The sequence below is a fragment of the Epinephelus lanceolatus genome, chromosome 17 (genome assembly GCF_041903045.1).
Source record: "Epinephelus lanceolatus isolate andai-2023 chromosome 17, ASM4190304v1, whole genome shotgun sequence".
NCBI lineage: Eukaryota > Metazoa > Chordata > Actinopteri > Perciformes > Serranidae > Epinephelus > Epinephelus lanceolatus.
The window spans coordinates 9,094,677-9,119,276 of record NC_135750.1 but is presented as its reverse complement, the minus strand read 5'-3'; the positions used below and the strand labels follow the sequence as shown (position 1 = coordinate 9,119,276).

The window sequence follows — 24,600 nt, the reverse complement described above, 5'->3', positions numbered from 1 at the left end:
TACATTTTAAAGGAGCAGGTACATAGGAAGAATGCAAAAGAGAAAATCTGCATGAGAAAATAAAATATCCATGAAATAAATAAAGTAAAATAAAAAGTGAGCTAGGGCTTTTGTCGTAGATCATATTTTTCAAATAAACTGAAAAGTTTCATTGCATTTTTACCTTTTATTATGTTAAGGGCTTTGGTTAAGGAAAGAAACTCGTTATGAAACACATTAAATCTAGGTTTCACATTTGTGCTGTTCATAACAACACCATAAATAATGTCCTTTTGAGAAAAGGGTTCGAGTCGGATCTTTGTGTGCAGCCAGTCATGTATACTTTGCATACATAGCATACATTGAAAAGATAAATGATCAGAGGTTTCAATATCATCACAAAACACACATTTATTTGTTTCAAAACCAATTCTCTGACGTAATAGTTCACCAGACGGATACACATCATTTAAAATTTTAAAATGGATTTCTTTTGCTTTTGGATTTAAGGGAAATTTTAAGTATTTAGAGCGCAAAGAATATATAATATCTTTGGAGAAACTTTGTTTGATGGAGTTTCAAAAAGACAATAAAGGGTGTGTGATGTCATCAAACATCTTTCTAATTGTTTTACTAGGAATTTTAATACTCTCAAAGTCATAGCTTCCAACTGGGAGATGTGGAAAATTAGGAGTGATGTGAGTCGAGTTTGAAACAATCCCTTGAATTAAATTTATTTATTTATTTATTTCATTATGGATGCAAAGGAATCACGATTGACAACTAGATCATATTTAAGGCAAAAATTTTGATATGTCGTCACACACCATCATCGTCAACCAAATGAATTAAAGACCAAATACCTTTATCCATCCAGTCCTTGTTATACAACGACTTGTTTTTAACTGTAATGTATCTGTTGTTCCATATCTGCGTGTTGTGCGGGGTGAAATTATGATTGTACAAAAGTTTCCAATATAAAAGGACTTGCTGGTGAAACAGGGATAATTTAACGGGAAGTTTCTGAATATTGAAATCACATTTTAATAAGAAATCAATGCCTCCAAGTTTCTTGAAGATTTCTCTGGGGATATGATACCAGAAGCTCTTATTGTTATGGAAAGATTTTAACCAGTTAATTTTCAGTGTTCCACTGATAAAATCAAAATCAATAGTTTGTAGGACACAAGTATTAAATATACTATTTTACTTCCTGAAAGAGGTGAATGGAATCGCTATTTGCTTTTCGTTTTGATCATGTTTGAGCCTCCCCCAGCACCGTAGATAACCCGGAAGCACGATCGATGACCCCAACCGTCGTTTGTCACATTTTAGCTTCGTCTGTTAATATTGACTGATTTTGTGTTATTTTTTCCATCTTGTCGTCGGAGAGTGAAGCACGTTTATAAGTTAAAAGGCCAGGTAAGGAACAAATATGTGTCTTACACATTTAAACCTTTTATGAGGATTAAATGACGCCTTTTTTGAGCTGCCCTTGGTCTGCAGCGTTAGCCTACAGCTAAGCTAGCTTCACATTGTATGCCCACTTGGCTAACGTTAGCAAATATAAGTAAATATAAATGAGCTTTCTGCACACACAAGCACTTTCTCTTTGAATTTGAGGTCATGTGTTGTCTAACGGGACCTCAGTTAGGTAATTAAAGCGTCTGTGAGGAGGTGACATAATGATAACACTAACACTAGCTAAATGATAGAGATGGATGAAGCATCAGCTCGACTAACACTGTCAGTAATCGCACTCACTGTCTGGCTGTCTGTTGATATTTTATTTAAGTAAAAGTAACAATACCATTGTGTAGAAATACTACGTTACAAGTAAAAGTATTGCATTTAAATTGTGTTTAAGTACAAAAATATAAACACCAAAATATAGGGACTAAATATAAAACTCATTAGGCAGAATAGTCAGTTTCAGTGTAATGTATATGCTGTCACTTGTTTATAACTAGTAATTCAATATAATGCTTTTTATATGATAATAGGCTGTATACTGCTGGGTAGCTTAACCTATAGCCTAATACGTCATTATTCATAAACTAGAAGTATGAAGTAGCATTAAACTGAAACTCTCAAGTGAAGTACAAGTACCTTAAATTTTTTTACTTACCATAAAATCTCAATTAATAGCTTAGGCTAAAATTTGCTTTAGTCACTGAAATTGATGGACCTATATTTGGGACAGGCGTCTATACAAAACCGGCCTTTAATTCCTTTCACACAAAACTGTTACTTAACGAAGATTGGGAAATACAGTCATATTTTTTTATTCAAACCAGTATGAAGATCACGATCATGAATCATTCATTTGATCTAGCTCTGCGACAAAACACCACTTTATCCTGTTAAAACAATACTCACAAGTTGGATTAATTTTTATGAAATATCCCTTTGATTCTTTTGATCTGGGGACCCTAATGGACTAAAGGAATATGAACTATTATTTTTTTTTAAAAATTAACTGCTTTTCTAACACAGTAAAACATATAAATAATAATCACTGTCAAATATAAATTTTAGCTTGCTGTATATACTATTCTGTCAAAGCAACTTGTTATATTAATCATACTATTTTTTTTACAGCACAATTTGCATTATACTTTTTTATGCATCTTTATATTTGTACATGGTAGTTAAATGTTTAGTCTATGTTTTACTTTTGTCCAGCTTCACTGTCCTTGTTATAGTTTTATGCCTATTTTTGTGTTAGTACATTGAGAGCGATAAAAAAACTGTAGTCAGTTTCCTTGTATGTGTGTACCAATACTTTGCCAATAAAACTGACTCTGAAAAGTTATCTCCTAAGTTTAAGTGAGCCACTGATTCAAGTTTTTGGTTGTAGTTTGTAGTGTTGCGTCTTGCTTAATACTGGGAGATGTTTCAAGTTTCTGTTTAGTTCACCAAATTTATATCAGTGAAATAATGGCAACAGAGTCTGTGTACATTATTCCAATTTGGATTTATTTGTTTGACATATAGGCATGCTGTAGAATAGGATGAGAAAAAGGAGCGCACAGACCTCCAAAAATCTTAAACAGTATATAGTGGAGCAACAAATTTTGGCACTCACAGATAATTTACTAATTTAATGTGGGGGAAAAATGAACAGAAATGTACATGTTTGAGTAAAGCTGTGTGGAAGAAATATATCCACTAAAAGTAAATTTATTTGTGAGTGCCAGTGTTCTGTTTATTTTTGCACACTGTAGATTAGCCTATGTTTTGCCTCTCATGTATTATAACCGTCATGTTGGAGTCACATAGTTGATCAGCTTTTCTGATAGATACGTGGCAAGCTTTTAAAAAAAAAAAATCTAAATCAACTAATAGGTCGTTTAAAACATGTTTTGGAGTTGTTGATCTCATTCACTGTCTTTTAAATGTAATTGTGAAATGTCATGCCATTGAAGCCAATTGAATTAAAATCAGTTGTTCTAACCATCTAGTCACAAAATATTTTGTCCACTGTAGTAGAAGCTGTGTAATCAGTTTAATCTGTTTCCCATGTTGCAGGAAAAGCACAGGTGTCATAAATAATCTGCAATTGATTCGGCTTGAGGACCGAGATATTGTGCATGATGGCTCTCTGACATGGCCGACACTTTAATGTGTCTTACTCTTCGTTATTGCTATTATTCACATTTGTGCTTCTCCCGCTGTTTAAGTCAAAATGTTTGCTGTAAAAATGGTCTAAGATAGATGATTGTTATCAGTTTCTACTCATGTTTGCTGGTGTTAATCAAACTTACTTTGTTATAATTACTTTAGAGTCTTCCATTTCTATTTATAGATTTAATTAATCTACTTTTACTGTTTATTTAACTATTTGTTAAACCCACAATAACTTATTACTTTTGTAACTTGGGTGCAGTGGAAAAAAGTTGTTAACACAACACTGACATTATTGTCACCGTTGAAGTTGATATGATGAAGGAGTGCCACCAAACAATTGCGTATTAACACGTCCAGCAGACATGGAGCAACATTATCATCCATTTGGAGTCCTGTTTCAGGCCAGCTGGTGGATGTAGGTCTAATATTCATGATCCTTTTTAGCTCTGTTTTGGTCTGTCCCAACGACTAAATATCCACTGTATTCACCAGCTAGTTGCTAACTTTGTCTGCTGTGGTGCTCAGTAGGTAGTGTACTAGGGCTGCAACTAACGATTATTTTCATTGTCGACTAGTCTGCCGATTATTCCTTCGATTAGTCGACTAATCATTTTATCAAAAAATGTGTTAAAATGTTGAAAAGTCTCAGTCTGTCTCTCCCAAACCCAAAAATTATGTTATCTATTGTCTTGTTTCGTTCTCACGCCAAAGGGTTTTAGTTCACCGTCATGGGAGAGTGTGTAAAGCTGCCTATATGTGAACGTAAGAAGCTGCCATAAGAGTATTTTGGGGAACTTTTATAGTACTTTTCGATGAAAAATGACTCAAATCGATTAGTCGACTACTAAAATAGTCACAGATTATTTTACTAGTCGATTAGTCATTGATTAGTCGACTAATCGCTGCAGCCCTATAGTGTACAGTGGGGGTGTAAATCACCAGCTTCATCACGATACGATATTATATCGATTTGTTTGGATGACGATACGATGTTTGCCGATATCACAAAGTCTGTCTCGATGCGATTTTGATTCAATTCAATTCAGGAGCCTGCGATTGATATGACACGATATCATATGCCCATCTAACACAATCATTTACATCAACTCACAAAAACAACTAGAATATGATTTGACCATTTTATTTCTGAGCTCTGTTTGTTGTTTGAGCGGAGGCGCGCTTGCCCAGAAATGGTGACACAGACATACTATGTGAATTTCAAAATAAATGTGTATCTTTAAGATGACGATATGGATCAATGTTTTCATTTTGCATCGATATAATCGGATCGTTAATCAATGAATCGATGTATCGATGTGGATCGATGTATCGTTACACCCCTAGTGTACAGAGTATTATTTGGCACTAATCTGCTGAATACATCTGCCTGCTGTGGCCAAGAACAACACTGTGAGAGCGCTGCAAGTGAACCAAGTTGCGGGCCATAAAACCAAAGCAATAAGCACGTCTGGGTTTGTCATTACCAGTGACTCCTTTCACACAGGCTACATGTAGTCATATGTTAATAAAAACTATTGATTACAGCAGCTTAAACTGTTCACTTTTGACTTTTTACACAACAACCCACCTAACCCCGGGGAGATAACGCTGCTAATATGATGTTTTTGTCATGCACTGCTATAAAAATGACTCATCAGGATACCAAAGGTCAACAATAACCTAATCAATGCTGGAAGTAGGCTACAGTTCACAACCTCATGAAGTACAGACTCTTCGTCGACAGTCATGTTATTCAGTTATTTCCTTTCTTTTCAGTTTCTTTTAAACGCTACAGGCTTTTATTTTATCGACTATCTGATCTGGCTTGCTGCAAACACAATATCCAATATCCAGGCTGAAAGAGCCTGAAGGCTTGTGTGACACAGATTAATGAATGGGTCAAATTCCTCTCTGGTCTTAGTAAACAGTCAAGGTACAGTTGTCCAGAAAGAATGTAAGGGTGAACATCAAGGGCATGTGATAACATTTGATTTATGAAGGTTTTTCAAGGCCCTTCGCAGTAATGACCCACCTACACAGGTGTTTTCATTTATCATGACTGATTAGATCTCCCCTCAGAGCTGTGTGGGTGTGTCTCAGACTGCACTTGATCAACATGTTCATTATTATCCTGTTACATTTTGTTGTATATTTCTGACACCTCCTAGGTGCAAACCAAAACCCCCCCACCCACCCACTACTTATTTTTTCAGTGAGACGCATTAGCTTCGGATTGCTTTGCAGAGGGTTCAATTTAAAGCCCCAGTGGCTTTGGGGTTAAGATGCCACTGACCATGAAAAGCAAAGTTTGGATCCAATCCAGCCGTGAGCCTTTGTCGCTTCCCTATTGTTGCCAGCTATTACAGCCGTAAAATGTCATTGAGCAGCTTCGTTATCAGGCTCCTGGTATTGTGCATGCTGGGCTGGCTCACGGTCACTGAGACACCTGAATATAACAGAGCCATTACACCTGTGCTTTTCCTATTATGACAAGTCAAAATGTCCGCTGTTAAAAGGACCTATAATACCGAATGCTTCTGTACTCATAAGTGTAGCTGCACTAGTGAGTAAGAAAGCAGATGAGTGCCTTTACTAAAATGTCGAACATTTGCTGAGTTTAGTGTTTCATTAATTGGTCCAGTAAATAAGACATTGATGATGTTTTTGCTTCTTCCCTGGCTGTACTGTTGCTGTATTTGTGGTGGTATGACAAGTAAATAATACCTGCATTGAACATGTGTTTCTTGCATCAACAGTACCACTGTCGTTATAGTGATTATTGATTTTTTCTAAACTGTTTGACTCTTTCAGAAATAATCCGCCACCATGTTCCTGACCCTCACCCTGCTGCGGAAAGGCATCCCCGGGAAGCAGTGGATCGGAAAGTATCGCCGCCCACGACAAATTACGTGGCAGATGAAGCGCAATATGGTGAAGAATCTGGAGCGTGAGGCTGAGAACGAATACTGGATCAGCAGGCCGTACATGACTCCGGAGCAGGAGTACTGCCACGCCGTGGAGCGCAGGGCCGAGAACTGGCTCAAGATCAAGGAGGCCAAATTTGCCAAGTTTCCTGAGCACAAGCACATCACAGATCACCTGAGTCATCTCAAAATCACCAAGACTTGGTCAAGTTAACGTGAGCAGAGAAATGACAAACAAAGACTGTCGCTATGATGTGACAATATCACATGTTTGTGTGTGCAAGAAAGCTTGGTTTCGTTAATGTGTGTTAATGGGAAGCAGGACTTTGTGTCAGCTGATTATTGTTAACCACATCCACAGTTTTGACCCTGTCTGCCTCCATGAAACAAATCTGTAAGCTGTTTGTTTGGGGTTCTGTATCACAGACTAAACACTGCAACAGGACTGTAATTACTCCACATTCAGTGCAGCTCATCGGATAAAAACAGATTAACATTCTACACCTGATCTGTGGCTCCTTACTTTAGCTCTCATTAACAAAATACACTTTCAAGTTGAGGAAACACATGGCCTCCCAACGGTTATAAAATCTTAATAATTATAACTGCTGAAGGAGGAAGTTCCATGAGGGAGATGGTGGAGGAATTATATAAATAGTCTGGGGAAGTTGGGGCAAAATTATGTAATTCTACAAAGGGTTAATTTCACTGTAATATAGCAGAATGCATTCTGCTGTTTTACATTAATGTATTAAAGGGATGTGGCAGTCAGTGAGCCCAATTTCAGCTGAAACTAGAGTGTTTAATCCCTTTGAAGTCAGGAAATCCAGGAAGGAATACATTTGCAAGGTTCATAGAAGTGCTCTCCCTTTATTACTGGATACTTACTTACTTATACAGTTTTTGCCATATTTTGGAGCCTTGTGATTCTCTGAAATCTTAGCAATGTTTCTGTCCAGGAAAAATAGGCTTCTGTGAGGTTGTAAGACATGTTAGTCAGTGGCTACCAATGCACTGTGCAGGAGTTTGACCCTCAATTAAGTTTCCATCTGCAGTCTGGTCACATGCAAGATACTGTGTCGATGATAACAGTTATTGCCATGACCCCTTTTTTTATTCCATCAATATCTTACGTAACTACAGGAAGAGCCGGCACGTGGTTCTCCTGCTCTTTCATAACCTTTTAAGGGTTGAAGGGAGTCATTAGAAAGCTAGAAGGTTTGTGCACCATAAAACACAAAGCAAACACTGACTCAGCGATCACCAGTACTCACATGGAGCCATGAACATGGGGCTTTTTTGTCTTTATTGGTAACACTTTCCCTGGCCAGCCATGAACCAATGTGTTCACCACTAAGTGGACAAACAACAGCATGGCTCAGCTGTTTGTAACCTTTTAAATTGGTTGAGCACAGAAGTGTAATATCCAGCACACAGAGCCCTGCTGGTTCTGATTTACACCTGTGAACAGACTGAGAGGACAGAAAACCAGCAGAAACTTTTCGTGACCTTTTTATTTTCCTCACCGAGACTATTTTTATGCTGTGTATTTGTTTAATTTTGATGTTAATATTGTCACCAGAAGAATTACGTGAGGTCTGTCTTACTTTGGGCACCGCAGGGTCCAAAATAATTGAGCAGGATTAATGAGCTGGTGGGGAAAATGCAGTCTTTGAAAGAGCCGATTTTACTGCAGGAGTCAAAGGGGGAAAAAAGAATCCACGTCTTAGAATTGCTGCTCCTTCTGGGACGCTTGTTTCAAGAACCTGACTGTAAGCGATTAATCCATGAAAAACGTACTAACAATCCTCGTGGGTCGAGCGCAGGAAGCTTTCCCAACTGCTCCTCTGTGTGGTTATACACTGAAAACTGAAGTGAGCGCAGTTCCAGGTCGTCAGCGGGTCTTAAATTCAATTTTATAAATATTAGGCCGTAAAAGTCATGAAAGAGTTTAAATTTTGAGTTTGGGAGGATGTCATTGCCACAACATTTTATCTAATTTGACTAATTTATCTGTTTGCCACAGGTTTAAGATAAAGATTTTTTTATGGTCACACATTTCTTAAAATCCATGTAAGTGAGCCCTCTCTACAAAATAATCCATCCCTCTGACAGCATCATTACGACACAGGTGCGCCTTGGGATTGTCACAATGAAAGGCCACTCTTAAAATGTGCAGTTTGATCACACAACACGATGCCACAGATGTTGCAGGTTTTGAGGGAGTGTGCTATTTGCATGCTGACTGCAAGAATGTCCACCAGAGCTGTTGCTCATGAACTTAACGTTCATTTGACTGCCTTTAGCCGTCTCCAGTGTTGTTTCCCTGAAATTAGCAGCACATATGACTGTCCTCACAAGTTTACGATGACAAACTGCTCAGATCAAGACCCTGGTGAGGACGATGAGCATGCAGATGAGCTTCCCTGAGACGGTTCCTGACAGTTTGGGCAGAAATTCCTTGCTAGTGCAAACCAATTGTTGCATCAGCTGTTCAGGTGGCTGGTCTTAGATAATCTGGACGTGTTCTGAGGTTGCGAGGCCGGTGGGACGTACTGGCAAAATCACAGAAATGACATTGGAGAGGTCTTCTGGTCGTGATATGAACATTGAGTTCACAGGTGACAGCTCTGGTGGACATTCCTGCAGTCAACTCCCTCAAAACTTGCGGCATCTGTGGCATTGTGTTGTGTGATTTTTATTTACTGTGACCATCCCAAGGCACACCTGTGTAGTCATGATGCTGTTTAATCAGCATCTTGATATGCCACACCTGTCAGTTGGAGGGATTATCTTGGAAAAGTAGTACTCACTAACACAGATTTTAACAAATTTGCAACTAAAATTTGAGAGAAATATATGTATTGAGTGCATAAAAAGTCCTAGATCTTTAACTTAAACCTGCGTGTTGCATTAAAAAATTGGTTCAGTGTTCTTACTTGCAATGCTTGAATAAGTAACAGATGATTTGTCCAAACATCAGTCTTAAATTTGGTTAAAATTGCACTCAAGTAAAAACATAGGAACATTATCAGAAAAAATTACATAGAGAATCAAAAGTTAAAGTGCTTTTTCTGCAGAGAAAAACTGTCTAATATTTAACTCAACTTTATTTATATAGCAGCATTCATACAAACATGCAGCCCAAAGTGCTTCACATTGCAAAGTTGGAATGACACAGACACAAGACGGTGAAATATTAAAAAGCAAACCAACCAAACTAATGAAAAATATGATTAAAATAAAATAATAGAATAAAAATAGAGTAAATGAATAAATAAAATAGAATAGAAATGAACAGGAGAGATTACAAAAAGGTAAAAACAATTAGAGAAAACTTTTAAAAAGCCAGAGAGCATCCTAGAGAGCATTTTATAAGCGTGTCATTTGTGTCTTAATCTATAAAATAACCAGTATAGAAGTTCAGCACAGTGACTTTACTGTGAGTCCACACATTGAGTCGTCCAGCAGATGGCGCTCCAGGCCCTGTTAGTGACCCATGCGGAGGAGCAGAGCCGCGGCCCCTCCTGCGCCCAGGCGTTGTTTTCGTCTCCTGGATGATGAGGTGCGTAAAGAGGCGCCAACGCACCGCACCGGGCTGAGGAGGTGGCTGATGAGCAGACCAGACAAACAGCTCCTCTCTCCGAGACATCCGCACAAGCGTCTCAGAGCTGGAGAGATACCATGAAGGAGACGCACGGCAGATGGAGGAGTAAAGATTCACCTGCAGAGCACTGAGTGAAGAGGCAGCATGGCGGGGGGTCGGAGGGGACTTGTGGCCCCTCAGAATACTTTTTTGGAGAATATTGTCAGACGGTCGAACGGTAAGGATGATTCTTAATACGGCACAGAGATTTAAACATTTAAACTTAACCCACAGGCACACAGATCATCCACCAGCTTGTCTTAATCAAACCAATCAACTAATTAAAAATTAGAAAACAAGAAGCTAATTAGTGACAGCCTTCATCTTCGTGTGCATTAAAAGTTCGTTTTCTCGTCGAGCTACGTAGCAAAAATAAAGAACCAAAAAAACATTTCCATTAATTCAATTAGTGTTATAATTTGCAGAATGACTGCATCTTCTGACAGAGCTCCAACTGGGAGTCCCTGCAGGAGTGCACGGAGAGCGAAGAAGACAGCATGTTACTACAATCATTAAATGTACCACTGATTACATAAGACCACTGGAAGTCTTAATTACCAAAAATAAAGCATCGGAAATGTCTTTGTGGATACTTTCTGCAGTCTTAATGTGAATAAAGTACGAGCTGAATATGCTAATTAATGTGTAAAAACATTTAGACTAATGCCAGCTCAGATGATCTCAGACTAATGTCTCTGATATTATTCACCATGATTCCCCTTTAAGCTACAGATTGGTTGGAAATGAAACTATTAGGCTTTTGCTGCTTTAATGAGCATTTAATGCTTAATATTAACCAACAGAATCTGACTAAGTGTTGAACTGGAGGCCAAGCAAACCTCAAGCTGGGCCTAATTAAGACCACTGCAGACATTTGAGTTTGTAATTTTGTGGATAATAACACCGCTGAAACAACATTAATGCCTAAAAGACTTTGCACCATCCTCTGATTTCCAGTAACTGCACAGACATTTCCAGTCAGATAACCTCCCAGCAGAGGGCTCTGAGGTGTTTTTGTGTACCAGACCTCCCAGTTTAAACCAGTAATCGAAACATCACAGTGAGGAAAACATGTCTTTATCTCTGCTTTATTGTTTTACACGTGAATTTGGCACAAAAAGCAGGTTACCAAGACAAATAGGATTCATTGCAGCCAATTAGTGCACAGTATGCTGCTCAGGTGTGAAGACAATTACCACACTGAAAGCTGTACCGAGCTCTGATCCAGGTCTTGTATTTTTGGACATTTGGGTGTCAGTAATCCTTTGGCCTTTCTGTATTATTAGATCCAATAGGAAGTGACAGGACTGACTGGAGAGTTATGACACTGGACAGCTAGCTGTGAAACAGAACCAGCAGCGTTGTGTGTTTCTGTCATAAATCACATTCGGGCACGATATTGGATACACACCAGATAATTGGTGTGAGCTATAATGGCTTCTTTTTTTTAATGGGGTTTGGTTAAAATTAGGTTTGGGTTTTTTTCTGTAATTTGTGGCCACCTCCCCCAGAGGTACACCAAATCCGTGTGTGTGTGTGTGTGTGTGTGTGTGCGCACTCCTTGGGCCTCGCTGTCAGCCTGCCCCTGTAGCACATATCTGCACTAAGATGTGTTATGACAGAGGGGAACAACTTGTTCAGGAAGAGTGAATGCATCTCTCCTGAGTGAGGCTGTCTTAAAATGAACAGTGTGATTATCTGGACCCCGTAAGAGTACGATCAGCGGTGTAGTGGTATTAGAAATAAGTAAAATCCAACCTTTTAAAATAAAAAAAAGCACATGCATACATTTTTCTTCTGACCTTGGGCGGTCCATGGATTAGCGAGCAGTAAATCTCTCCCGAGCTAGAGACAAAAGAGCCAAGGCTATAATCTGCAGGATGCCACTGAGACACTGTGGGGTGACTTGTGAGAGACACAGCGGTGGGTGGGCGGTTACAAACAATGAGTTATTGCTTTTTAAAAAAAACCCTTTCAATGTTTAAGATTGTTCACTTCTCTGTCTCCATTTTATATTTTAAAGTTGACATCCACCCAAAATTTAACTTTAAATATAATGAAAAGCTTGCAAAAGTCTGTTTTTATATAACATAAACTCACCGGCCACTTTATTAGGTACCCCTTGCTAGTACCAGGTGGGACTCCCCAGTGATGTGAATCTCCCGTTCCACCACATCCCAAAGGTGCTCTAATGGACTGAGATCTGGTGACTGTGGAGGCCATTGGAGTACAGTGAACTCATTGTCATGTTCAAGAAACCAGTTTGAGATGATCTGAGCTTTGTGACATGGTGCGTTATCCTGCTGGAAGTAGCCATCAGAAGATGGGTACACTGTGGTCATAAAGGGATGGACACGGTCAGCAACAATACAAGTCAGAAGAAAATCTCCCCCACCCCATTACACCACCAGCAGCAGCCTGAACTGTGATACAAGGCAGGATGGATCCATGCTTTCATGTTGTTTACACTAAATTCTGACCCTACCATCTGAATGTTGCAGCAGAAATCCAGACTCATCAGACCAGGCAATGTTTTTCCAATCTTCTATTGTCCAGTTTTGGTGAGCCTGTGTGAATTGTAGCCTCAGTTTCCTGTTGTTAGCTGACAGGAGTGGCACCTGGTGTGGTCTTCTGCTGCTGTAGCCCATCTGCTTCAAGGTTGGACAAGGTGTTGTTGCTTCAGAGATGGTCTTCTGCAGACCTTGACACCAACAACCATGTTGTGTTCAAAGTCACTTAAATCGTCTTGACCACGTCTACATGACTAAATGCACTGAGTTGCAGCCACGTGATTGGTTGATAAGCTATTTATGTTAACCAGCAGTTGAACATGTGTACCTAATAAAGTGGCCGGAGAGTCTATTTTGCTCTACATTTTCACAGGTGCAAATAATCATGTTGATAGTGGCTCTGTGCCATTTGAGAGTAAATAATGCCAATAAGCAAACATGGACAATAAGAGGGACCTTCTGCTACGACTAGGACATAAAACTAGGACATAAAATTTAGCCACTGCAAAATTTGGGGGTCTTGGACCATTTAAATGACACCAAGGACGCCCTGAAGTTCTCAAAATCAAGCGTTGAGGATTAGCAAAGAAAATGTCGTCAGGTGCATCAAGGCACAGTTAATCTTACTGGTGAAGCAGCTGCTAGCATGAACAGCATACCGGCGCTGCTGGTTAAAGTTGTGTGCCGTTAGAGGGTTGTGAACACTACACATCATCACCTTTTAGTGTTGGCAAACAGTTGATCATTTACACATTCAGCAGTTAAAGAGCAACATTATCATTCACTTGATGTGTTTCTGGCAACTTGGTGAATTCAAGTCCAGTGTTCACTCTGTTTAACTCTGTTTTTGATCTCTAACACCTCCTGAGAGAAATATCTGTCTCTTGTAGCTGATAAATGTTCCAGTATGTTTACCTGCTGGTCCCCTGACTGTGTCTGTCTGCTGTTGTGAACAGGTGGAGTACGGTGAGTTTTTAGAGCTCTGTCACCACGGCTGGCACCAGGAGTTTTTCTCTCTTGGTGTTAAAAGGGAGCTTGACCAAGACGTGGGGCTGCTAAGACAGCAGTTGATTTTCAAGACTTCAGAGTTACACTTAAAGGAAATTACCGTCTCTCTCCCAACTCAGCAAATACAGATGCTTGGTCAGTGGCCTACGTGGCCCCAACGCCAAGACATAGTGGAGTAAATATGTACTTGAATTCATCTGAGAGCCAGAAACATATGGAAGTGCATTGCATCCTCAAAGAAAAAAAGATGCCCTATCTTGTAATCATGAGAAATGTTAGACCCAGGCTACAGGATGGCAGTGGGCAATGATGTCGCATATAATGTGCTTTTATCTCCTTCATAGTATGAGACACTGAGAATGATAATGTTACTTAATGTGGATGGCACAATGTTACTGTAGTATGTCAACACTGTTCAAGCATCTCAAGGTGCTGGGATTGTTTAGACAGTTAGCCCTCCTGCAGGAGCAGATAAACCAGCACAGGATGCTTCATGGGTATAAAAGTATTTATTTCCATTTTATGTCCAGCAAGATCTTTTCTTGTAATGAAAAGATTGTAATTGCAACATAAGGTGTTATTTTTTTTCTTTTGTGAATGCAATGCTCTTCTGCACAAACATGACGTCAAATGAATGTAAGTTGCCCCAAGTGAGCTGGACGTGTCGTAGGTAAGTTAGCAACTGTATGCGAACATGTTAGCCACAGCAAATAGGGCTAGCTGTTAGCTTGTTTTGGCCAATGACAGATGAGTGCAGCTCAATTAGTATCAGTCAACAGTTCAAGTTACACTGAAGCCCTGTTACCACCAAACACTTTCAGTATGGTACCTTAGGAACCAACAGTAACCCTTCAGACATGGTATCTACAGTAGACCCTAGCGTTTCCACCACAAACAGTACTCTTAAATGTAGGCGGGGTTGTTGTCACTCACTGCTCCGTCCAGCACTCACTGTATTTCCTCCTTTATCAGTCTGCACCTTGTTCATCGTCCACAGAACGAGGCTGCACGCTGACATTTTCAGAACAAAGTAAAACAGGCTGCAGTGAGAGTCTCTCTCCATGGGATATTTAAACATAGCAGGTTTGTGCATTTAGTCCCTCTCAGGCAAGCTCAGCTGGCCGTAGCCCACAGGAAACACGCTCCGCGACAAATGTCTGTATCATCTAAAAGAGACAATAAAAACTAAAGTAATGGTCAAAGTTGTTATTGAAATCTAAGTTGTTGATGGATTCAAGTCGTCAACTCATGCACTGAGTAACAAGTTAACGTTCCACCTTTAAAAGTCGCCGGCAGTTGGCCCAGTGAATTATTTTGCCCAGACTACAGCTGCTGTGAGAGGCAGCAAAACATCCTTTCATTTCATAGTCATAGCCAGCCACACTTGGCTCTGAGAAAAAAGGACCGTCCGTTATTGACCAATCAGACTGCAGTGTTCACAGCTCCACCTTTTAGTACCAGATCTGTGTGCTAGGCACCCCAACAGAGGGGGGACCAAAAATGAGGATGGTACAGAACGGTTCCATTGGTGCCATCCACAACTTTTCACAGTGGAAATGGAAAAAAGCATGTCGAACTGAACTCTACTGTACTGCTCGGCGAAAACAGGGCTTTATTTTTGGGATACTTACATTTCTTTATAAATCAGCTCTTTGTTGACACATCACTTTTTTTTGTCTGACACTCAGCAGATGTTTCTCACTGTGATCTGTTAACCTTCTTTTCCTTTCAAACATTTCAGTTTGGACACTGTCACATAGACAGACAGGTACTACACAGTCTAGTTTCATGTGCTGCTTATGTTTCCTCTACAGTATCTACCTCTTTGTAACGTACCACTAAATGTTCTATACCAAATGCTGTTAATTTACAAAGCACTTCAACAAATTAGACATTATCTGAGATTATTAAAATGTAAAATGTGAAAGTTTTCACAGCAAATCCAGGGCTTAAAAATAATAACAGAGCTTTGGACTTTGTTTACTCACAAGATTCATCTGATCATTGTAAAATAACACGTTGGCATGGAACGTCTCGTGCGTTTGTCAGTGTTCTCATGCTTTCAGTTGTCATCTCAGTGTGTTTTACTTTGACATGATCAAAGACTTCTTTTGTGTGGGTGTTTTCACATGTGGTATGACAAATATGGCATTTCTGTTTGTTTTGTGTCAGGTGTTTTTAAATTATTTCTGCTCTTTCACCCCTGTGTCGTCACATTGTTGTAGCCCGTGTACATAACAGGGTGGTTTGCTTTGAGGCTGCAACAGATTTTTATTTTTTGAGGTTTTATCCCCAATTATCATCACCCCCCTGTCCCATTTACAACCATTACATTTGCTCCTTTTTGCCTTTTGCCAAAATAACGTGTATAGATTTGAGATTGTTTTACTGTCAAGCATTTTTATATTATGTCAAAAATAATCCTGAAAAACAATCTGTCGTTGTAAACTCTGCTTTTACAAAACCAAACACATTTTCTGCAGATTGTTTGGATTCTTATTTGATGTAAATGTCAAATGGCAACATGCAAACGTGCAAAGGAGTAATCATGCCTTATTTGCCAATGAAGTCTTGCGTAACTGACCCTTCACTAAGCCCTGCCATTTTGTGATAGAGGAGGCCACACTGTAACTGACTGCACTCCCTGAAGAAATATTATCATATTTTTGGAAAAATGAAAGAGTGATTCCAGAGAGAAGCAGACAGAGGAGTCTACAGTCTGTGTTTGAAGGATATATCCAGGATGTTAAACTGACTCTGCAGCAACAACAGGTTAAAAAGACAAAGATAGTTAGAAGCTAAAGCCGAACTATAGGCTACAGATCACAGTGTAAAAGTGAACCACCACATCACTGCTGATTGCCACACAAGATGAATATGAATATAAAGGGAAACTTTGCTGATATTGAACCAGCTGTGTGGCATCACAGTGTGTGCAGACGAACCGTGTTTGGCATCGCCCCCGTGCTGCTGCCAGCACCCTGACCTCCGGGATCTCCAGGGGAAGTCAAACAACGTTCACCTGCACACACTGCGATGACACAAGGCTGGTTGAATATCAGCAAAGTTTCCCTGCTTCCCTTCACTGGTTCCTGTACAGCAGGGTTGGTCTTTGTTTCACTGTTATAATCATTAAAAAGCAAAAGCAGCACGTGTATACATTCAGTAGGCTATAGCTTCAGTAGCTAGCTAGCTAACCGTACACTTTTCAGGGTTTGATTTTGGTTTTGGAACAGGGAAGAAACGTATATCTTTTTCCAATCTCTCCAGGTAACGAGTATCATTAATACACGACGTGCCCCAGGCACAACATTTAGCTCCAAATCCACAAAACCAGCCTGAAAATGAAGGAAATCTGAAACGACTGCATTAGAGTCAATGGATGCTACCTTACGATTGGCCAGTCTGCATCCGAGGGCGGGACTTAGCGAAGGGTCAGTTGTCATTAAAGTCAGATTGTGATGTTTTTAAAGGTGACACTTATTTAATTTTTCACAAATCAAATGCAGGAGTCGGTGGGGCGCCCCATGCACAAAGGCTGTGTCCTTGCCGCAGCGGCCCCGGGTTTGATTCCAACCCACGGCCCTTTGCTGCATGTCACCCTCCCCCTTTCACGCTACGCTTGTTCCATCAAATAAAGGCAACAAAAGGCAAAAATTGGTGGCCTGTTTCCATGTTCAAATCATTTTCATTCTCAGCTCAATAATCGTAATGTATGTCCTCGCCTTTAAAATGACCTCTATATAATTGAAACAAACATTCTGTACGAAGCTGTTTGTTTGAAGCCCAGCAAAAATCTGCATATTCCTCCCTGGCAAATGCTGCACAGCACAATCACCTCGTTTGTTTCGATAATTCTCAGTCAAAAAAGCTGCTGAGATTAAAAAACACCAGCGTTATCCTTTAATTTGATGTATAATGACTTGAGGACTCTTGGAGTTTAAGTAATGACACTGAGTAACAGTATGTGAATCTTAATTATAAAACTGCTGAGCTTTAAAATAGAACGAAGCAAAATAGGCCATTAAAAATGTACATGCATCTCAATGATTACTTCGGGTATTAACCTTTTTTTTTACCATGAGTAAGTTTTGCTTGGAGGCTTTGTTAACATTTGAATATGCAAAATACGCCATATGAGAATTAATGTACTGTTTTCCATGACATTTAAAAATCGATGACTAGAGATATTAGACTGTATTTGCCAATAAGGAATACTTTATCATAATAATCACCAGCTAGAAATTGAACTTAATGATAAACACAACACTGTTTCCCCCTCAGACGCCCCTAAACGCTAACTCGACCTGTTACACTCTCCATAAGCACGCATGCACAAAAAGAAAAGAACGTAAAGTACTGCTAACGAGCATCTACTAACAAAAAAATAAAGGGAGCAGTGTTTGGATGTTTACTACATAAACAAAGTATCTGTGTTTGGCCTATATTTGTGTATAAGCGCCCCGTGTGGAGTGTGTAATGGGCCGTAGACCATCACGGGCACTAATGGAAAGGCAGGATTACTCCATCTTTTTAGAGATTGGGAAAACATTACAAGACAAGTGCTCATTTTTTAAAAAAGAAATTTGTGACAGCAAAACATTTTAGCAGGAAGGGACATTAAATCAAACTCCAGACAGGTTTTGTGGCCACGGTGAGGGGACAACCTCCATCATATCCTCACTGAATGGCCTAATATTGGCTCAGAATAACTGCTGAAGCATTCGATGTGTTTTCGTTCTTCCCTTTAAATTTGTGTGGAGAATCTATAAAGTCTACAAAAAATGATTTACTAGGCTCAAGACTAGACCCTTAACATTTTATTTCAGATACACTTTTGCTCCAACATTTGCTTTGTACTTGTGTCCTGTCATTCTTTAAAAGCTGTTACTTCTTTGCAGTTTTTTCCGTTGCACCAAATGCTTGACTTTGATTTAGATCAAATGTAATAGGCCTCAGCCTTTTCCCAACCCTAGCTATAGCTGAAGTATTTATATATTGGTGTTTTAAATATTACATGTATCAAATACTGCAGCCCTTCACCCCTTTCTTTCCCATTCACTGTCAAACAGATACCAACTTTGTCCTGGGAAATGCCCAGATAGTCGACTGGCCCATCGTCTACAGCAACGATGGCTTCTGCAAGTTGTCGGGGTACCACAGAGCAGAGGTGATGCAGAAAAGCAGCACCTGCAGGTAGGCAAGAGAGCGTCTGTGTGTCTGTAGTACACGTGTGGAGATTACAGACATCGCAAGGGGTGTGCCACATCCAGTGTTGGGCTCGTTACTCTAAAAATTTAATATATTACTCCTTAGTACTTTACTTATTACTCCCTGCCAACAGTAATTCATCACACTACTCGTTATATTACTTTTCCGTTACACCCCATAAAACTGGTATTTGCATATCTACCCAAAATAGCTAGATGTACCTGGGGGCTTTCTGTACATGCTGACATACTGACGTCAAACTTCTACCCACGGCAACAACAAGCATGTCTGAAAGCGAAGTTATTACAGAGTCAGCGTTGGTTCCAAAAAGAGGAGCAGCTTCAGTAGTGTGGAATAAACTGTGGCGTCCTGAATGTTTTATGAACAGCCCCGGACTTCTCAGACTCTTTTAGCGAGTTACCGCTCAGAGGGAACTCATCCAGCGGCTCCTCTGGCAGTAGCACAGCTTCTCTCCCTCTCCTCTCTCGCCATGCACACATGGGAGTCGGTGTCGTCAAGAGCTTTTGTCATAAACCTTTGGTAATTTAAATCTACGTGACACTTGTAGCTCAACAGAAAACTCCATATATGTGAATGTGTGATAGTTGTGGTATCGTAACAGCCTGTCACAGGTTACAGCGTGATGGTTACAGGAGAAATGGCAGAGCATAAATGTCCAGGTGGAAAAAAAACAACTCAATCATTTAGGATTTTACTAAAAGAAGGAAATCAGCTGTTGATTTATATATATATATATATAGATCCCAGGGGACTTTTTTTGTATTTGGGAGCTGTTTAAATGTGTAATTTGTGGTAGATTTTATTTAGTTGAACTATTAATATTGTAACAGAATCTGAATCTCACTCTGAGTTCCTGTTGTTGTTCACAAACTAAAGAAATGAGAGATAATTTTTGAGTAGCGCCCACCCCTAGGCATCACATGCTAAAGAGGTAAAATACTTGTTTCATAAATGTATTCAAGTAGTTGTTTATTGCTTACAGAAACACAAGAGAGAGAGAGAGAGAGAGAGAACATGTCAAACACAGCTTTTTTGTTTACCTTGTCCAGATTACAAACTAATTTGGAAGATAAATGAATTAGTTATATAGCATATTGGCATATTTTGAGTTCTGATATACAAGTACAAGATGAGCCAGAGAGATTGCAAGAGCTTGTTACAGCTACAGCTATCTTGTTAATCTGGATGAGCCTCATCTTGGCTGGCAACGCTAAAATAATCATGCTGTTGCTGCAGTTATTACACAGTCAGAGAAAGATTGACTTTCTTTACAAGTTTTTTAAATGTTATACGTGCCTGCAGTAAAAAAGGATCTGTTTTAAATCCCTGCATCATATAGACATGGACTGTTGCATTGTATGTGCGATGTGGTAGAACCCATGTTTAATTCTATGTATCTATTTGTGTTTATTTGTATTTACACCTCCTCCCACCTGTGTCCATATTTTGAGGTAACTGGAAGAGAGACTTACTTGAAACTTATTTGTGCCAGTGTTCATGCGCTTATGTTTGTGGTTTCTCTTTGTCTCTGTCTCTTTTAACATAATTCCTTATTCATTAGCAGGGTGAGAAGAGGAGTTAATGCATTAGCAGTTTGGCAAAACATTTTTATCTCATACTTTAAAATCAAATAGTGAGATTTGCCTCTGGTTAGTGGCAATGGCTGCAGTAACGTGGTCACTGAAACTGTTGGGGTAAAGAAAGAGTCAGAGGCTGTACTTGGGCCCAGCGGTCCTTTGAGCTAAATGCTAACATCAGCATGCTCACAATATTAGCATCAATATGCTTATGTTTATAAGGTATAATGTTTACCCCGTTAGTCTAGTGTGTTTACATGCTAATATTTGCTAATTATTACTAAACACAAAGCACAGCTGAGGCTTATTAGATTTTGCAGGTATTAAACCCAAACTAACATTTTGATGATGGTGCTGGCTAAACAGTCAGTGTTGCTGCTAAAGTTATTACAATTCATCATCTGAGGAAAATTAATATCTTTACCAGATTTTATGACAGTATATCTAGGGATGTAACGCTCCGTCGATCTTGATCAATATATCAATTCAGTCATAAATGACCCAGTATCATCAATGCAAAGGGAAAACATCTATCTACATCATCATTAGGATACGCTATTATTTTGAGAGTCACCATCAAACAGCAGCAGGCAGACGGCAAGCAACCGAGAGAAAGACAATGAGGATAACGTAATTTACTCAGGAATAAATCAGCAATCTGAAAATATTTTTCCATAACTGAGAAAAAAGGGGTCAACAGACAGAGCACACGGTGTACGTAAACAATGCCGTTACAAGATAAAACATGACGTAGCGTTGCCTGCCTGGCCTTATTCTGCTAGCTTCTCACTACAGCGACATTAGCAGCGCTGTTTTAACAATGTTCGGCTGAAAAATCATGCATGCAGGCTGAAATTCAAACTCTACACCCTCGCCCAAATACGCTTACCTCTAGCTCCAAACAAAATGGTCAAAATGCCAAACTAAAGGCTCAAAACGGCAGTCCACAAACAAACAAGTGACACCATGGTAGTTACCTCCATCATTATATACAGTTTACTGAGCCAGTCAAGTGATCAGCATTGCCATCCTGTCGAGCCAGGTTCCTCCACAGGGATGCTGGGCTGAGGGCCAACAGTGACGGTAAGAGGAGCCCAGTTTTCTAGTCTTCAGGGGCCTTTCTTTAAACTAGACCTAGATGTGAGGAGATCCTGGATCGACTACAACTCCCAATTCCCTCTGACAGAGTATCGCAGCAGAGGAAGTTAAAATCACAATATATTCTGCTATCTTTAAGCAAGACACCCATGATCATAATTAATATGATGTTTCCATAATTCAATACAGCTCAGTACATTTTTTTATCTCGTGCAAAGATAGAAACCAGATAAGACACAAATCTGTGATGTAATCAGGTTGTAACAAGTGAAACTGCTTCCACATCACTGACTGCAGCAGTCAAACTGTGGACAGTGTCCCAGGGGTGCTCTCTCCCAAACTGTTCACATAAAGGAGTAACAGGAAGTCTTTAAAATGAGTAGTTTACCTCTTCCACTGACTAATTTCTGGACTTGTGTTTATTGTGCTGGTAATAAGCGTGCCAGTAGGCACTATATTAATAGGATGACATAGAAACAGTTGGTGCTGCCAGATTTGAAAACCGTGGGAGATTTCTTCTGTTGTGGGAGAAGGCGTTTGTCAAAGCCAGGACTGCGGCGGCTATTACTGATTTAGACCCTCGGGTCCCTGAGCATAAGCTTCAGAGCAGTTGCCAATACAAATATTGAACAGAGTGTGTGACGACTTTTTTTTTTTTTAGGTTTATTTTTAGGTGACTTGATGCAGTGAAGTCTTTGTGTTTGTAAGAGGAAGGAGAACAGACCTAACTAGGTAACATTTGTCTTTTTGGCTATATGTATATATATGCAGTTGGTGTTATAAATATTAGCATAAGTTTGTGTAAATGATGATTAACTCTGCAGCAAGCTAACAAGTCTACATATACAGATTAATATAAGCAGACTTTACATTTAACATTTTAGTGTGTTGCATCTATTATTTATTTTAGGTTAAACATGTGTCTGTAAATCTGCAGAGCACCTGGTGGCTTTTACGAATGGTAATAACTTTGTGTAATTACTTATGTTTTCATCAAGGGTCATGAGATTAAAATTTTAATTGACCAAATACCTGCAAAACTAAACTTTTAAAAATATCGGATACAGCCTGTTTGTGGACTCCTGTTTTGAAGCCTTGAGTTTGGCATTTCGGCCATCACCATCTTGGTTTTTTTGCAGCCAGAAGTGACCAAATTTGGGGAAGAGGCTGGAGCTGTGGAGGAGCGTCGGGGGGATCTGACTTAGAGGCTGACAGCCTGTCACTCAAAGCAACCTGATCATGCACTTTAATCCTTTCTAACATGTAAACATTTGAGTTATATTAAAAATAACCCCCGTACAGTTGTCATGAAGGGGGAAATTAGCTACAGAGACCAAAACGGTTTTTGTACTAGGCTGTAAACATGTTTACTTTAAGATGTAGAGAGCATTTTAACATAGGAGTCTGTGAGGACTGACCCACTTCTGGAGCCAGTCTCAAGTGGCCATTTGATGAACAGCAGTTTTTGGCTCTTCCATGCTGGCTTCATTTTTTTTAGCCCCAGATGTTTGCGCTTGTTTCCAAGTGGCGTTATCAACAGCTGTAGATTAAAATGCTTCTCGACACAATTGGATAGACGCTGAACCAACGAGAGCAACGAAATGTAATGTAGCACTGAGCGATGGACAAATGTAAGCAAAGCATCCAGAGACAAGGCAGAGCTTGGAAGCCAATTTTAAATAGTGCCCAAACTTTGGCGTCTGTCACATGATGCCATTGAGCCAAAAAACACTTTTTCCCCATAGACTTACATTGTGAGAAAGAGGTTTGGGGTTACAATCTGACGTCTTGACATCACACTAGCTGTGAAATGATTTGTTTCACTGTCAGAATTTTATCCATTTAGTCCTATAACATTTTGAAACTCTAGAAAAGATGCGTGACTGAATGATTTTTTCCCTAGTCAAGTTAGCAGAGGGCTAAACTGGAAGTTGGCCAGCTCAGCCAGCAGAAGGCTATAGTGCACTTACTCTATAGACCCATGGATATATAAGATCTGCATCATTTCATTATACCCAGGAAGCAGAACTTTTTTGGCTTCATGTGCCACTGAGCAACTTTCTTCGGACTGAACGAGGCCCCGCCTTCAACACTATATCCAGTTCTCTCTTTACAACCATAAACAGACCACAGTGTGCAGAGATGAGTTGTGATGGCGTAGCATCAATAGGTCAGCGAATGACTGTTGGCACTTTTTTCGTCAGAATTTGAATATCACTGCAACAGAAAGATCCACATCAGCCGCAGACATCTTGGTTGTTTTTGAAAATGCCTCGACGTCATCATCAAAAATTTTGCGTAAAGCACAAAAGCTCCACAAGCTGTCAGTCATCGTCTCAAACACGCCCCAATATTAGATCAGCAGTTAGTTGTGATTGGCCTGACCCGAGCCAGGTCGGCTGGAAATCTGTTTGTACAGGAGGATGAGCACACGTGCCTACCAGAGCAAATGAAACATGAGCTTGCAGATTCATCCGGTTCCCAGGCTCTGGGTATCACTGCCACTTTTATTATTTTTCAAATATACATCTATGCCTTTAATCATTTGGTCTTTTTAGCCTTTTCTCTGTCAAAAGCAATCTCCATGAGCCTGAATATGGGTCCATAAAAAAGAGTGCACATGTTTGATGTTTTTGGAGGATGACTCAAACATAAAATGTATGCTCATTTTCCCCGAGTGTTTAAGTCTAATATCTGAGCCTCTTTAGCTGCAGATGTGTGTGGATCAAAGATGTTATTTCCATCTCAACTGCTCTCGCTGTGTCTCCTCAATTATGTATATGTTTCTTTTTGTTCTATACCCGATCCTGTAAACATACAGTGACAAACCTGTGGGAATTTTTCACGCATGATGAGAGTCATTTGAGGAATCGTTTTTTTCTTTGAAGCAAGTCACATTCCTCCCGGCTCAGAGAGAGAGAGGATATTCATCAGTAATATTACATCAAGCACTGGTCTGAAAAGTCTCTGTAGCGTCAGGATGTAGTCTCATTAAA

The 24,600-nt window shown here is 39.7% G+C and overlaps 2 protein-coding genes across 3 annotated transcripts in view; both read left to right on the top strand.

Annotated features, from left to right (window-relative positions):
- The first annotated feature begins 1,263 nt into the window (after positions 1-1,263).
- On the top strand, positions 1,264-7,034 carry mrpl57 (mitochondrial ribosomal protein L57). The gene is made up of 2 exons (XM_033612863.2): positions 1,264-1,401; positions 6,421-7,034. The coding sequence occupies exon 2, from the start codon at positions 6,436-6,438 to the stop codon at positions 6,745-6,747; it is 312 nt and encodes a 103-aa protein (XP_033468754.1). The 5' UTR covers positions 1,264-1,401; positions 6,421-6,435; the 3' UTR covers positions 6,748-7,034.
- Positions 7,035-7,179: 145 nt separating this feature from the next.
- Positions 7,180-24,600, top strand: part of kcnh1a (potassium voltage-gated channel, subfamily H (eag-related), member 1a) — a 75,189-nt gene continuing 57,768 nt past the window's right edge. Inside the window, exons 1-3 of one of the 2 annotated variants that reach the window (XM_033612438.2) lie at positions 7,180-10,357; positions 15,439-15,465; positions 18,770-18,893. In XM_033612438.2, the coding sequence (XP_033468329.1) occupies positions 10,285-10,357; positions 15,439-15,465; positions 18,770-18,893 (224 nt within the window). In that variant the 5' untranslated portion in view covers positions 7,180-10,284. The remainder of the gene's footprint in view (positions 10,358-15,438; positions 15,466-18,769; positions 18,894-24,600) is intronic. The other variant, XM_033612439.2, reaches the window with a different exon arrangement.

Coding starts and splice junctions, on each gene's coding strand:
- mrpl57 (XM_033612863.2), top strand. CDS start 6,436: ATGTTCCTGACCCTCACCCTGCTGCGGAAAGGCATCCCCGGGAAGCAG.